This window comes from Anastrepha ludens, chromosome 5 (assembly GCF_028408465.1).
Source record: "Anastrepha ludens isolate Willacy chromosome 5, idAnaLude1.1, whole genome shotgun sequence".
NCBI classification, from domain to species: domain Eukaryota; kingdom Metazoa; phylum Arthropoda; class Insecta; order Diptera; family Tephritidae; genus Anastrepha; species Anastrepha ludens.
The window spans coordinates 43,135,841-43,151,580 of NC_071501.1; the positions used below are offsets into that span (position 1 = coordinate 43,135,841).

The window sequence follows — 15,740 nt, forward strand, 5'->3', positions numbered from 1 at the left end:
TTATATGTCTAAAAAATTAGACATATTTATATAAAATCGTTTTTTTTGTTTCTTTAGAAAATATATTTTTTCAAATAATGCATACATCAAAAATTTATTATGATACCTCAACCGTGAAACCTTTTAAACTTTAAGGGGTTAAGGGTAGTCAGAATTAAAAAAAAATGAAAAAATCTTAAAGTATAATATCTAAAAAATATTGTGTGAAAATTTGAAGTCAATCCGACAAATACTTTTCAAGTTGTTCAACAATTAGCAAAGGGCGCTCGGGCCCGGGCTCGGAAACGGGCAAAACTTTAAATGCGTTTTTCTCAAAATTATGTTTTTTGAACTGGTGATCACTGTAACTTAAAAACCGATTGGTAGATTTCAATAAAATTTATACTGCTTTTGAAAAACACAAACAACTCGTGCTTGATCGAAAGAATTTTTTTTCAAAGATTTTGATTTTTTTTTTAACAATTAATTGTCGGTTTTTTCCCAAAAATCTGAAACTATTTCCTGAGGCCGCCAAATTGTTAATTTGAAAACAAAAGCTTCGATTAGGCACAAGATTATCTATCAATAAAACTAATTTCTCTTGTCCGATTGATTTTAGATGAATCTCCAAGGACTTGTGATGATCACCACTTGTGAATCATCAACTTCTGGAGAAACGTGCTCCACACAAACAGCTGTAACTTTTACAATTACTAATTTTTTTTTTGAAATTTTACTAAAGTCAATTCGAAACGTGATGTATTAATGCTATGTTTTTATTTTGTAAAATAAAGCAATTGACTAGCAAAAAAAAAATATGGAAAATCATTATTTTTTTCTAGCCTCTGACTACCCCAAGCCCCTTAAATAGATTTGGGGTCAGCTATTCAGCGCAAGTTTAACTCTTCCTTTCAATTAAACTAAGTTTAAATGTCCAACTTTGTGACTTACACTCAGTTTAAAAATCCACCACAACTACCACCGAAGAAATGGACAAAGACGATATATTCAATGTGATAGCATTTAAGCAACAACAACATTTTTTAAATTAAAACTGTCAAGAGAAAGGAATGGAAGAATGGAATGAATGACAAATTGATAAAATAAAATTAAACTTTTCGTCATTCCGTTTTACTGCCATTTTAAATTTAAAGACAAGTTGAAGAACAAGCAATCAATTACTCTAATCACAACCACCTTCTATAGATAGATACGCCTTAAACTAGCCTTTGTAGCCTTGTTCCACTAGTTGTGTTCGCGTATGCTATAATTTGTAACAATTGTTACAAACTATCACGTTTTAGTGTTTTCGTACACAAAAAACTTGAAAGGCAGGGTAAATTGAGAGCCAAAGTAGAATTTCATTTGATGGGAAGTTGCAAGTTTTTACTAGATAAATTTTTATTAGTAACAATTTGCCAGTAAGAAAATCATAATCATATCTCATATCATTATCAACTCATATCCTTTTGTGTTGCACACTCTGAAAACTTGCAAAGATTGTTCTTTGTACTTTTGGAATAGTTTTGCCTGTGGAAACGAATGCCTCTCAGATATTTAGTTACTGGTTAATTCTTACAGTAAAATAACGTGTAAACAACAACTGAGATGTGAGGAAAACATTATGGGGCGTACTTTGTGGAAAACTTCAAAAATTCAAGCTATATATGTATTTTTATTTGTAAATTAAAATGGGATACATTAATGATCATCTTGTCTTATCTTATCTAAATAAGTAGGTAAATGTGGTGCATTCAAATATACTGTTGAAAACGTTTTACTGTCAAATAGCTGTTTCGCAAACAAAATTAAAATAAAAGATTGAAAGGGAACAATAAGGGGAGTAAATAATTTTGCCCTAATCAACAAATTTTCAACTTTGATTTTATCTGAGGTCACACAATTCGATTACTAATTCTTGTTATTGGTATGAAAAGAATACGTGAATACAAATTTTCTATCGCATTCCAGTTCCCAGCTAAAAAGTCAAGTCTAAAATCTCTATTTTCTTACAAAGGACCTGAAACTAAGAGAAAAGTTTTCTGGATTGCAGAGCTAGTAGAAAAGTTGTACAGCAAACATAGTCAGAAAGAAAACATAAATTAAAAGATAACCAAATTAACTATAATATATATATAACTGTATAATTTATAAGTTTTAATTTTACATTTATATATGTACTTCTGAAAATACATGTACAAATACTTTTTAAACTAAAAATACTATATTACAGGAAGCAAAGTATGTATACTGTCATATCGATATTAATCTAATCACAATTTAAAATATGACTTCAAGTAAATTTTATGTCGACAGGTTGAAAATAATGGGAAAATAAACTTTGAAATAATTTGCGATATAATTTCCACATTTTAAATGTTACAGAATCGTTATGTACGAATGAAATTTGCGTTATCGCTAAATTCCAAACTGTTATGAAGAAAATATTATTTGATTTAAAAAAATTAAGTGGGTTAATGAGTTTTGTTGATTTTTGAAGCTTAAAAGTAGGCAACACTGCAGGCGGCCTTTCAACTTACACTTCAGGGCAAGGATGATGTCACGATCATGATTCAATTATTAATTATTTATTTATTATTTTTTATTGAATCATGGTCACGATGTACAAAATTCAACCGGCTCTCAGCGAACAACAACCGGCTCTAAGCGATTTAAAAAAAACCAGCTGATTTGCTTACATGACGGGGGTATCTTTACGAAAAAACTGAGATTGTGTTGGTTTTATACGACAAAAAATCAACAAACCACCATCCAAGTTATTTCGTTGCTGTTTGGACGAGTGTGTGGATATATATGAAATGAACGGGAAGAATTATGTTGCCAAGTCCTTGATGACAGTTACTCTCACAATTTTGCTTCGGTTGGCCACAAGTAATCTATCATCGTCATGGGCAGAAATATTGTTAAATCTTAGTAATTCTAAGGTGGCTTCCTTCTTACTTCAATTTACTTATTTTAATTCTTGCAGTTCTTTGCTTAGTTTTAAGCTATCATGCTAAGGTAGCGTACATACACATGCCCCACAAAGTCTGCGTTCACAGGAATAGCCTTCTTAAATTTATTAAAAACAAAATATAATATTATGATTAAATTGAAATCTTTATAATTTGTTTATTCACTGCATTCCCAGCTTTTAAGAGGGGAAAAAAACAAGATTCCTCACTACACTTTTCAGATAAGGGGAAAATAATTTCAGCAGCATGTAAATGTGGCACCAAAAAGTCTGCGTTCAGCCTGTTTATTTTAATGATACCGTTAATTTTAAGATATTTTTCCTTGTTTATATTAATTTTTGATTGCGCATTACTTCGACTGAATGTTAACAAAGCTTAGTTGAACATTTTATTTATAACTGGAGATAATTAAAGAGCATGGAAGGAAAGGGAAAAGAAATAAGGGTTTCTGAGAGGCAAATAATTATAAAAATGTGGAAAGACGGGAAAAGTTTCCGAAATATTGGAAAATCTATTGGGAGAACGTATTCCTCTATTCAGCGAGTTGTAACAAATTTTCGGCTGAAACTGCCAGAAAAGTTTTACGTCAAGCTGGATACCATGGTAGAGTCGCCCGAAGAAAGCCTTTCATTTCTCCTGTGAACAGACGTAAATGCATTCAGTTTGCTAATGAGTACATAAATAAGCCTCCCGAGTTCTGGAAAAAAGTAATATTTTCAGACGAAAGTAAATTTTGTATATTCGGAATAAAAGGCCGTCAAATTGTTTGGCGAAAACCTGGAACTGCTCTTGAAAAGCAAAATCCTGTTGGAACGGTTAAGCACGGAGGTGGCGGGGTTATGGTTTGGGGCTGCATGGTAGCAAATGGGGTGGGTCAGTTAGAATTTATTGATTCGACGATGGATAAATGGGGATACTTGAACATACTAAAGCGGAATTTAAAGCAAAGCGCAGAAAATCTCGGCTTATCAAGAACATTTTGGTTTCAACAAGATAACAACCCGAAGCACACAAAGAGATCCTTAAGCTTTGGCTCTTGTACAACGCCCCAAAACAGCTTAAAACACCGCCACAGTCCCCAGATCTTAACCCCACAGAGCATCTGTGGGATCTATTGGAAAAAAGAATTCATCAGCAAGTGATTACTAGTAAAGAGGTTTTGCGGAGTGTCATGCAGGCAGAATCGAGGAAGATAACAACAGAAGAAACAGAAAAACTAGTAAGTTCAATGCCAAATAGGCTGAGTGAAGTCCTGAAGCAACGTGGATATCCAACTAAATATTAGATTTAATTTTTGCATATAGCATATCATGTTTTTGTATTAGACTTTAAGACTGAACTCAGACTTTATGGTCGCTTTATTTACTTGTTACAGCCATTATTCACCTTTATCTAAAAACTTATGTGAGGAATCTTGAAATTTATTTTTGTTTTTGAAACTTAAACATATAATAAACATATAAATATGTACAAATTTATAAAAATTATAAAATCAGGTTGTGTGTTTCATTCACCAAAAAAGTTATTGTAGGGTGAACGCAGCCTTTGTGGGGCATGTGTAGGTGATTATTAGTTTTGCACAGTAGTAAGTGACTACTAAGTCATTCTGGGGGATATACCATATATTTTACCAAAAAGACGTGTGCAGGCGAAAAAGGCCCTTGTCACCTTCTTGGTAACAGCATCTAAGTGAACATTTCTGTCGTGAGGTTCTATCAACCACCACACCAAGATATGGTATTTCCTTAGGAAAACTGTTCCTTATACTATAAATTTATTGAAAGTCCTTTGTCACCACTTTTGGGCGATGCGCAGGGCTCGTTGCATGGGGTTCGATACAGTGCCTTCATGCTTCCCCGAGATGCACAACACCAAATCATCCCCATAACCTTGCGTATCAAACTCTTGGTAATTTAGCATGGTTCACAGAAGTGGAGTGAGTACACTCCCTTGAGGACATCCTCTGATGATCACTATTCCATACAAATTTTTCTTATCTTGAACACGATGGGTATTGTCCACGCGACTAATCATTGGATTTAATTCTCTGCTTAGCAGGGCTTGTTGCACTGCTTGGTAAGACGAAGTATCAAAAGTCGAGGAGATATCGATGAAAGCACATAAGGCTTATTTTTAAGACTCTATAGTCTTTTCGGCTATGTGTTGCAGTGCCCATGGGTTTTCCCGATTTATTGTTTCATGCACAGAGGTCGGTCCTTCAGATTTAAATCTCTGTGTTGATTCAGGATTTTTTATATACCCTTAAGGAAGAGAGAGCTGAGGCTAATTGGTCGGGAGGATGACGGCATTTCATCTGATTTCCCTGCCTTTGGTAAAAATACTACCTTAACCTCTGTCTACCTGCTGGATATATAACCCAACAGCAGATATGCTCTATAGAGCTTAGACAGAACTGGAGCTAATATATATTTAGCCGTGCTGTCATGGTAAGCTTAGTTGCAAGGCTTGTGAGTCGATTGTAATCTGCTGAGCAGCCCTGGAAATGTATTTCAGTTTTTATGAGCTCCAATCACGAATAGCTTTTGCTTTATTGAACAGTGTGGCATCTCAGCTTCCAGTTGGTTTTCCTGGGATTTTTTAAAGTTAGGTTAGGGACAGGGAAATCACAACTATAAATAAACACCCCTACTGTTGTTGTTTCGGCCACCCCTTACAACATGAAGAACGTTGGTGTCGCAGCGCAGAAGAGCAAATTGCTCTTTCCTGAAGTGATAAACTGTTAATTATTTAATTAACTTTATGCTTAAACGCATCGCCATTCTTGGGCGAGGACTATTTGCATAAATTAACTTACCATTAGTTGTGTTCCATGACTCTCTGATGAAGGATAGTTCCAAGTCTTCTCTCGTGAACTTTCTGCACAGAACATCAGGTTAAGTTGGCATGGTTAAGGTTCCCCGAGAAACATTTGAGATGTCTCGCATTGTTAGTGGTTACTACGTGAGAAGGCATTACTTGCGGTTGTGTGGCCACGAGCAGCCACCTTCCTTCCTTTACTGCATATCAGCAAGACGGCTTTTTCTTCCGCCCGGGCTCTTCTTCTCGGAGAGGCGGTATGGTGTCTTCAGGTAGTTGCCTACGCGCTACCTTCACCGCCTTGGATCACCAAGGATTTTTTTTTCGTCATCCTCTTATCACTACTAGTGGCTTTCCCGATCTGGAAGGATTGGCTTTTGGTCTGAGACTCTCTTTACTAAACCCATCGTAGGGGGCAGTAGCCTCGCTGCCGAATTATGTCAGTGTGCAGTGGGCCGACGGCGATGGCTATTTCCAATACTTACCTCCTGCGGCCTCTATTGAGAACTCTCTAGTTCTTGGCTTGGATCTAGTCGAGAGTGTCTTCACTAGAGGAGCCATCCAGCTCCGGGAAGAAACCCAATGATAACTATGCAGCGTTGTATGCCGCATTTCTACATGTTTACAGTACTATCGCACTGGTTTCTCACCTGTCAGGTTGGTATTCTGAATAGTACTAATTTCCTCTCTGAACCGAAACCTTCTGTGTTCACTCATTCTGGAGTTCGTTGCTATATGTTTTTATGTGTTACAGATCTAATAAAAATCTTTATACAAAGAATTTCTAAATTTATATTATAAAAAATTGTAATGTGTGGCAGTGTATTTCTCCTTGCTGCGACCTACAAAGAATCGGCTCTTATTAGAAAAACTGTTTCTTCTATCATATCGATGGGTAATGGATTCCTTGCATATCGTTTTTATAAAAGTATTATATCCATACATATTTGGGGAATGTTGCTGAAGTAACTGTCCGTGCCCAGATTGCTCCGGTCACGTCCGACCGCCGTGTGTAAGATGTCGAACGCAACATTTGGATGAGTCAAATTGTACGTAAGGCGATTGATTCAATGCCTTGGTTTAAACCGTACGAATTTTTTTAGCCTATAATTTCCGAAATAAACAAGCTGCATTTCTCCATACGAATAATTAGTCCCGCAAACTTCAAAATAATGGACGAAATCATTTTCAAATTTTAACATTATGTTTTAAATTTATATAACATCGGCTAGGTGGACAAATTGATTGCCACAACATGTAGCTAGGCAAAAATAAAAAATGAAAATTGATAAGTCCGTCAAAATATTTTGCATTTTTGACACAACATTGAAAGCATGTGAAATTTCTTGAGATCTAATACCAAAAATAACCAACATATTGATCATGGGACTTTGTTGTTTTTGTTGATTGAAAATTGTGAGATCCGATATAATCACCAGTGCCACTGGTATAATCACAAAAAATGTTTTTCCTTCACTTCCATTTAGAATTAAGGATACAATATAAGCGACGGTAACTGCTAACACAACATGCAGCTTATATTTTAAAAACGAGTTTTCTTTCTCACAAGTATCTTCATGGTTAATCGTAGTTTCGAATCCTTTAAATGTGTCTTCAAATTGTTGAAATTGAAATGGCATTTGTAAATGTTCTGGAATATCCGGTTCAACCTCTGGGTCCGAAAATTCGCAAGCTTCTTGAGTGTGAGCACCTTAAAATGTAAGAGAACTTTGAATAGTTGAATCGATCAATGAATGAATCAAGAACTATGTTTACCGGAACGTTCATTAGGTAAATCAGTATCACCGTCACCGCTTTGCCGCATATTTAGTTTCTCCAATCGGGTCTTGGCATTGTCAAGAATTTTTCTTATTCGTGCCTCTCGTCTAAGTTTGACTTTTTCGTTCAATTCATTTACTTCAGGTGACTCTTGAAACTCCATATCTTCTGCCAAATCTCTTTAAAACTTAAGTAATAAATAAGTTAGATTTTCATTCAGGGATGAGCCAATAAAAGAAAATACAAGACTTTACTCGATACTTTTTGTGTGATACCGAGTACTTGTGTTATCGAAACGTATTGACTAGTTAAGCCCATTCTCTCAGTTGAGTCCTGTCTACAAGCATTGTTTTCGCTTTCTTTTGATGCAAACTTGCTAAGTTGTGCATAATAAAATTAGTAAAATTTATTATGCACAATAATAACTGTAGTTCTTAAATTTAAATTTATCTCTAGGTCAAATTTTTTGGAAAAATTTCGTTTATTTATATATGATGATTGTTAATGCATGCGGAGAGATGAGAGTTATCCAACTTTTAATATTGTTTTGGTGAAGGTGAAGGATCGATTTGATGATGCTATGAACTCTGAAAGATTTAGTGAAGGTCATTTGGTACTTCTTTATAATCCGCAAAGAAATAGAAGCCGCGAGAAAAGACGAGATATTAGATATTGAGATATGTATATAACCAAATGTGCATGCGCATAAAACCATGAATCTTAAGTTGAGCGTGCAAACGTGTAAACGTAAAGCAAATTGATTAAGAATTGAAACTAAATAAAGCAAGCAAGTTGTGTTGCTTTTAGTTTGTAGCTTTTATTTAGCAATCCAGTGATCGAACTCAGCGGAGTTATGGAGAAGCGTTTTATTTTGGAAAAGAACGTAACAATATTTTTAATTGGTGCGGTATTGCGTAAACCCAAGATACACAAGAAAATGCGCTGATATTAATTAAAAAAACACGTATTAGCTACCAAAAAGGACAAAAACTGTTGGCGTAGCTAAAGCGTCCAAACATTTATTGAAACAATTCACTTTTAATCAACCGCCATTAGTGCCGTTTCGTACAAATTACTTGCTCTGATTTCGATTCTTTCTCGAATTACAATGAAACGTCGCCAAATTGGCCAGTTGCATTCAACCATTTTCCGAATATACTGCTTACGAAAAATCATAGACAGTGGTGGAGATAAGTAGAATTGTGAGTACATTAGTAAAGAAATGTGAATGTATTGCTAATGTACAAAACTGTTTAATTGCGCAATTGCCTGCTACTAATAAAGAGTTGGAGGAAATCCGAATGCGACGTTTACCGAGGTTGCAAAAAATTATGGTAGTAATACGCATTCGAAATTCGATATTACATTTTATAGGAAGTAATAAGAGGACAAAACGTTTATGGGCACACGCTTTTTTCTCTAACATGAATCCCTAATTAATAATATTTAACAAACATTTTATTAGAATTATGTTTACAGACCTGTTTGCTTTGCCGGCATTCATTTCATTTAGTTTTTATTTTGATGTTTCTCCTTACATTCGTAATAATAATAATCGAAAACACAGAAAACACAGGGTTGTATGTCAATAAGTATCGTTATTATTTGGGATTATTTTATAATCCCAGATTTTGGGACCAACATTTCCGAAATCGCGTTTTTTATTTACGGATTTTAAGTTAAGCGCGAAAAAGTAGATCATCCACTTATATTTCCCATATATTATTATTGATATGCCCCTATTTTTGCTTTTATAATTTTAAAAAATACATAAATGAAGGAAGTATTTTTAAACAGAATTTATTTAATGACGCTTTATAGTTATGTTGTAATAGATACAAAAGTGAAAAGTTTACTCAGTATAAATGTTATCACCCTGCTTTTTCTGTTGCTACTACCCTGTTCTTTTCGTTCTAAAAACGTTTTTGATTAAACGCATATGTAGGCCAAATGACTTTTAGGTTTTGCTATTCAGATAGTATAGAAGTTCGTAAATTGCTGAGCAGTTTATTATTGAAAGAAATAATTTAAAATGCCCGCTTATAAAGGTAACCCAGATTCGTTAGCGAAAAACATCAATGGTAACATTTATTTGTTTCGCAATTTGTAGTTAAAGTCAAATGGGGACGTGAGCTTTTTCCCGACATTGAAGTGAATACTGATGAGGAACCTCTGTTGTTTAAAGCCCAATTGTTCGCCCTCACGGGGGTGCAACCTGAACGCCAAAAAGTAATGTGTAAAGGCGGCATTTTAAAAGATAATGAGTGGAACCTGCAATTAAAAGATGTGAGTAGGTTCACTATAAAATTTCATAATGATCATAAGTATCTTTTCCATTTACAGGGTGCAACTGTGTTGCTCTTAGGCTCAAAAGAACAGGTTCCCGAAGTACCAGTAACTCCCGTAAAATTTATTGAGGACATGAATGATGCAGAAATGGCCACCGCGGTGAGTATTTACAGTGGCTCACAGAAGTATATTGCATAGTCCTTTGTGTGTAAAAATTTAAAATTTCTTTTGTATTGAGGAGAGGTATTTATTTTTTAAATAATTTTCCTAATTGTTCCGCATTTCCTTAAGAAGAACCGTGTTAGTAAAAACAAAATTATATATATATATGTATATATAAGTTCCAAGTTGTAACAAAGAGCCAGAAAACACAAACACGAATATTATACTGTTGAAAGATTATAACAAAAAACATACGTGGCAATGAGATCCTGTGCTCACAGAAGTATCTTTCTTATTGTTTTTGAAAAAGCTTAGTTGATTTATTTATTTTGAGCTGAACAGTGGGTATTATCATTAATATCACATATGAATTCATTTCATTTTTGATTGTGCTTTTTTTCACATCGAAAACGTGAAATGGAAAAGAATCAACTACAGCTGAAAAAAAGTGTTTTATATCTTCACAACGAAGGATAATTTACGAAATCCATATATTTAGTCGATATCGCCAAACGACAAAAAAAAACCTAATGAAATGGCTCAAAGATATCAGTTTTTTAGAAAATATAACGCGTGGTAGTCGGTCAAAGTTACACAACCTAAGTATCCGATGAGGCTATGTGCAGAGTATTCGGGGGTAACAACATCCTCAGTCGCGTAGCGTGGAATAAGCCGGTTATATTAAACTACTTCAGAAAAAGCGATTTTCAATGTCAATGCTTATAAAACAAAAAGCTTTGTGTTTTGAAAAACCGTGTGCATAACGCCTATAGAGAATCTATGGGCTTATAGAGGGTAAAGTGCGAAATCAGTAGATTTTATCGAAAGGTAACCTTAAGGTTGTTTTGCTAGAATAATTAGAAAAAATGCTTGCCGTCGTCATACACAACTACTAGTCAAAAGCTGGTATCAAAACTGCGCTTTAGTGCAACTTGTGGAGTACCAGACTAGTATTTCAACCATTTCACTTACCTACTAGTCAAAAGAAAATACTTTTGTGAGCCATGAATTCTAATCTTGTTTACGCATTATTAAGCATATCTGAAAAATAACAATAATTTTTAAGTTTAGCAAAATTACTTATGTATTTTTAACAATTTCCTTGGATTATTTGTTTGCTTTTGTCTAAATTTCGATTAAAATAGATGGAATTGCCTGCAGGCCTGACGAATTTAGGAAATACTTGCTATATGAATGCAACTGTGCAATGTTTGCATGTAGTGCCTGAGCTGCGAGAGGCTCTTGATAAATACCGGGTGGACAGCGAAGATGCTGGCTCAATGTCTACTGCAATGGCGTCGGCAATGAAATTTTTGTTCAAACAAATGGAACGAGGTAGTACAGTGACGCCAATAATTTTGCTACAAACGCTACATCGCGCATCACCACAGTTTTCGCAAGTCGGTGAGAATGGAACTTACCGCCAACAAGATGCAAATGAATGTTGGTCTGAATTACTTAAAATGTTGCAGCAAAAAATACCAGCTTCGAATGATAAAGCCATTGAAGGTAGCAACATCAAGAAATACAAGTAAGAAATAAAACTTTTTAAAGCATATATCAACCTTAAGATAATAGTATTCTCAAACTATCTGAAAATTTTGTATATTTTCAATCACAGTATCTTAGCATATTTAAGGATTTTTAAATCAGTTAAACACAGAATTGCATCATACAAATTTCTGTGAAATTGCAACATTTTTTTGATGAATAAACAACTAAATTTATTGTTCCTCTTTCAAAAAACCTTAAAGTGAAGATTGATTTCTAAAGTACTCAAGAGAAATTGCTCGAATAATATTTTTTCACCATTTGCAGCTGAGTTTGCGTTTGAGAACAGCATTCTATTCAGGATCGTCACATTAAAACATTGAATACACGACCCTACACAATTCAGACCTATATTAACCATTTGATGTAAACAGCCTTACTGATACCTAATGTCCCGCTAAATGTTGCCATCGAAGTTATATAAGTAATGGTAGGCACAGGAAAGGGGTGTTAGATGAATTAGTTTGCGTAGACGATAGGACATAGTTTTGACTGTCTTACGCCGATCTCGCGAAGCAGGGAATGGTTGTTGTTGTAACAGCATACACATTTGCCGTTAACTTTAAAAGGCTGAAGCCGAGGGCAGCATGAAACCACAGTGTGGTCCACGTTTTCAAGTGTTTCTAAGACCTGAACAAGTCTTGAAATAGACCAAGTCGTGTGGAGACCTTCATTTCCAAAGTTACGCTCAATGCTAGCCCTGAAGAGAAGTGTTTGAAGTAACCTGCATAGAGTTCCTCCTGTGACAATAGGCGAGAGGTGAAGTTCAGCGCACTAAGCAGTGTTAATTTACTGGGGCGGCAACCCCATCGCATGGACGGAAGTAGCACTAGTCAAGACAAGAATTGCATTTGACTGGTATCGCATTGCGGTCTAGTTAGTTTAGGGCAAATGAGAGAAAATACACGGAAATATATGGAGCAACTCGGAAAGAGACCTCAAACTTTCGATAGGAAATTTTTGCAAATATCGAGTTGAACATGTCTTTACTAAGGTGAGAGTTCAGCGTTTGGCAGTCAATATTTTCAAACTGTAATACTTAACACAGGCGGCCGCCGTACCTGAATGGGTTGGTGCGTGACTACCATTCGGACTTCACAGAGAGAACGTAGCTTCGAATCTCGGTAATACACAAAATTAAGAAAAACATTTTTCTAATAGCTGTCGCCCCTCGGCAGGCAATGGCAAACCTCCGAGTGTATTTCTGCTATGAAAAAGCTCCTCATAAAAATATCTGCCTTCGGAGTCGGCTTGAAACTGTAGGTCCCTCCATTTGTAGAACAATATCAAGACGCACACCACAAATAGAAGGAGGAGCTTGGCCAAACACCCAGAAAGGGTGTACGTGCCAATTATATATATATATATATATATATATATAATACTTAACACATACAATATCGAGTGTCAGTTCAACGCGCCAGTGAGATGTGATCAAAGCGCGAACAACAGCGATTCGGTTAATAACTCTTAAAATAGCCTCATATGGATAAATCAATCGATGAATCGAATTCAGCTGATTCCTTTGAAGGTTTCACCATTTTATTACTGAACGTTATTTGGTTCTTTCCATTGCAAAAACATATAATAACAACGTGGTAAACTTCAACTTTCAATGGTTTGTGAACAAAGAATGAAATAAAATAAATAAAACTGTTGAATTTTCAAATGAAAGATGAAATACTAAAATGGCGTATCAATTTTGATTCTTCTTCTGGTTAATAGGTGTCGCTTGCAGTATTTTCTAACCAACTTGTTTATATACATACATGTTCGCATTGAAAATAATCAAGAACACATATTTTAAGCTACATATTTTTTCAGTTCCTTTATAGAGCAATACTTTGGAGGCTCCTTTGAAGTAAAAATGAGTTGTACTGAAGCTGAAGATGAGGAGCCGACCATAGCAAAAGAGCAATTCCTTCAACTTAGCTGCTTTATTTCTACGGAAGTGAAATATATGCATAGTGGTTTAAAATCGGTATAATTTATAAACATATTCGATCTCACATTTTTATTAACGTAAAGTTTTGATCTTTAGAAAATGAAGGAACAATTGATAAAACGATCAGAAACCTTGGGCCGCGATGCCAACTATATACGAACTGTAAGTGGATAGATTATTCATATAATTATTTTATTATATACTCGTACAGTCAACAAGTTTTTACATTTTATTTATTTACTTTTTAATTTCAATCAATCTTTTATAAAAGCATACCACAATAAAAACCATATATGTTAAAGCAAAGTTTCAAACTTTGTGAAATATTTGAAGGAATTCTGCAAATTTTCATCTAAATTTCAAACATTTTACTCAGAATTTCCGAAAAAATGTCATGTAAAGTACAAATTTCAAGTAAGTCAAAAATGACACTGATTTTTGAGATTTGTTTTTGGACGGGGTCTTGTGCATTTTCTCCATTTTATACAAAGTTCGAAACTTTGCCTTATATGGTGTATGATGTAGTATGAACTATATTTGTAAAACAAAAATGAAATTACAAAATAAATAAATAATTAGTCAAAATCAATCAATATATTTGATTTATATTGTTGTTATGTTGTTTTATATTTAGTGTATTATATTTATTTTATTATTATTTTAAATTTATTATCGTTTATTTGTTAGTTCTCACATCTCAATATTTTATCTGAATTTTAGGAAAATAATACCCAATTAAAACGCTTTTCTTGCAACTTGCCGGGCCATTTCAAAGTTAAGAATAATTAATAGGCTCGGTTCGTACAACTTACTTTACAAGGATGCTTTCAATTACAGTTAGTTTGTAGTAAACATAGCGCCACAGATTTCTGAACATTGACCATGAAAAGAGTTTGGTCGATTTATTAGAAAATTTGTCTGATTTAGTCGTCTAGGAATTGAAAAAATCAGGTATAAAAGGAGTTTTTTGTGTCGGACAGGTTCTAAAAAAAATCGACATGTAAGATTTCATTTCTATATTGCCTAGTACTATCAAATAATAATGTATTTATTGCTGCATTTAACAAATTTCGTTCAAATAAATACATTTTGAATTTTATTCAGTTAATGTCAAGTCTCAAACGCTGAATTAATCATTAGGTATTTTTTCACAGTGTTTCATATTTAGGGTCAGGACCAGTGAACTTTAAAATTTTAATATCAATATTAATTTCTGTTACTGTACTCTTTATATGAAATCTTTTTTAAGATAATTTTATCAAATTATAATTTTTTCAGTCGCTGATAAGTCGCCTCCCAGCATATTTAACAATACAATTTGTACGTTTTCAATACAAGGGTAAGGAAGGTATCAATGCCAAAGTTTTGAAAGACATAAAATTTCCAATCGAGTTCGATGCATTTGAGTTATGTACCGCTGAACTGCAAAATAAGCTGTGTCCAATGAGAGCCAAATTTAAAGAAGCTGAAGATAAACATTTAGAAGGGGATAACAAACCAATTTCTGAAGAAAGTAAAAGTACTGCAATGGAAAGTGATAAAAATGTAGAAACTGAGAACTATTGGTTTGAAGATGATCCAGGGAGCAATAATTCAGGATACTATACTCTTCAAGCTGTACTAACGCATAAAGGACGATCAAGTTCTTCGGGCCATTATGTTGCATGGGTAAAACATTCTGGTGATATCTGGTTTAAATTTGATGACGATGTGGTTACGTCCGTAACCACAGAGGATATACTGCGTCTCTCAGGAGGTGGAGATTGGCATTGCGCATATGTACTTCTGTATGGACCAAAATTATTAAAGAAACAATGAAATTAAGTAAATACAATAAAAATTTCAACACAAGACTTTCGAATCTATTATTGATTTAATGTGAAAATTAAGCATTTGTCAGATGCAAGAACACAGACGGACAACGCTGGTAGTATAACCTATAAGTATAAAAAAATTGTGTTTTGTCATCCTACTATATGCCAATTGGACATTGTGGTGAATTTTTAAAATAAGTTTAAGCCTGCTAAATTTAACACCCTAGCTCAAATTTGTGACGCCAGTGTTAAAATCATGATTTGAATGGAATGATATGCAACCGCAGTTGATTATAGTTCTTAACATGCTTTTGTTTTATTTCAGGATATTGTGTTCTAGAACTTGTTGGGATTTGTTTTTCGCCCCCAACTTTTGTCTATCGGCTGCAAGGTCTGTTTAATAATAGGTGAGATTGATGGCAGGAAAAA

The 15,740-nt window shown here is 34.3% G+C and overlaps 2 protein-coding genes across 2 annotated transcripts; one reads left to right on the forward strand and one right to left on the reverse strand.

Annotated features, from left to right (window-relative positions):
• Positions 1-6,956: 6,956 nt before the first annotated feature.
• On the reverse strand, positions 6,957-7,795 carry LOC128864978 (uncharacterized). Its single transcript, XM_054104811.1, has 2 exons — positions 7,548-7,795; positions 6,957-7,482 (listed from the first exon to the last, which is right to left on the reverse strand). Exons 1-2 carry the CDS (start codon positions 7,711-7,713, stop codon positions 6,986-6,988), a joined length of 663 nt encoding a protein of 220 aa, XP_053960786.1. The 5' UTR covers positions 7,714-7,795; the 3' UTR covers positions 6,957-6,985.
• Positions 7,796-9,487: 1,692 nt separating this feature from the next.
• LOC128864975 (ubiquitin carboxyl-terminal hydrolase 14) lies at positions 9,488-15,350 on the forward strand. The gene is made up of 7 exons (XM_054104808.1): positions 9,488-9,598; positions 9,661-9,836; positions 9,894-9,998; positions 11,147-11,532; positions 13,377-13,533; positions 13,594-13,659; positions 14,776-15,350. The coding sequence occupies exons 1-7, from the start codon at positions 9,583-9,585 to the stop codon at positions 15,313-15,315; spliced, it is 1,446 nt and encodes a 481-aa protein (XP_053960783.1). The 5' UTR covers positions 9,488-9,582; the 3' UTR covers positions 15,316-15,350.
• The last annotated feature ends 390 nt before the right edge of the window (positions 15,351-15,740 follow it).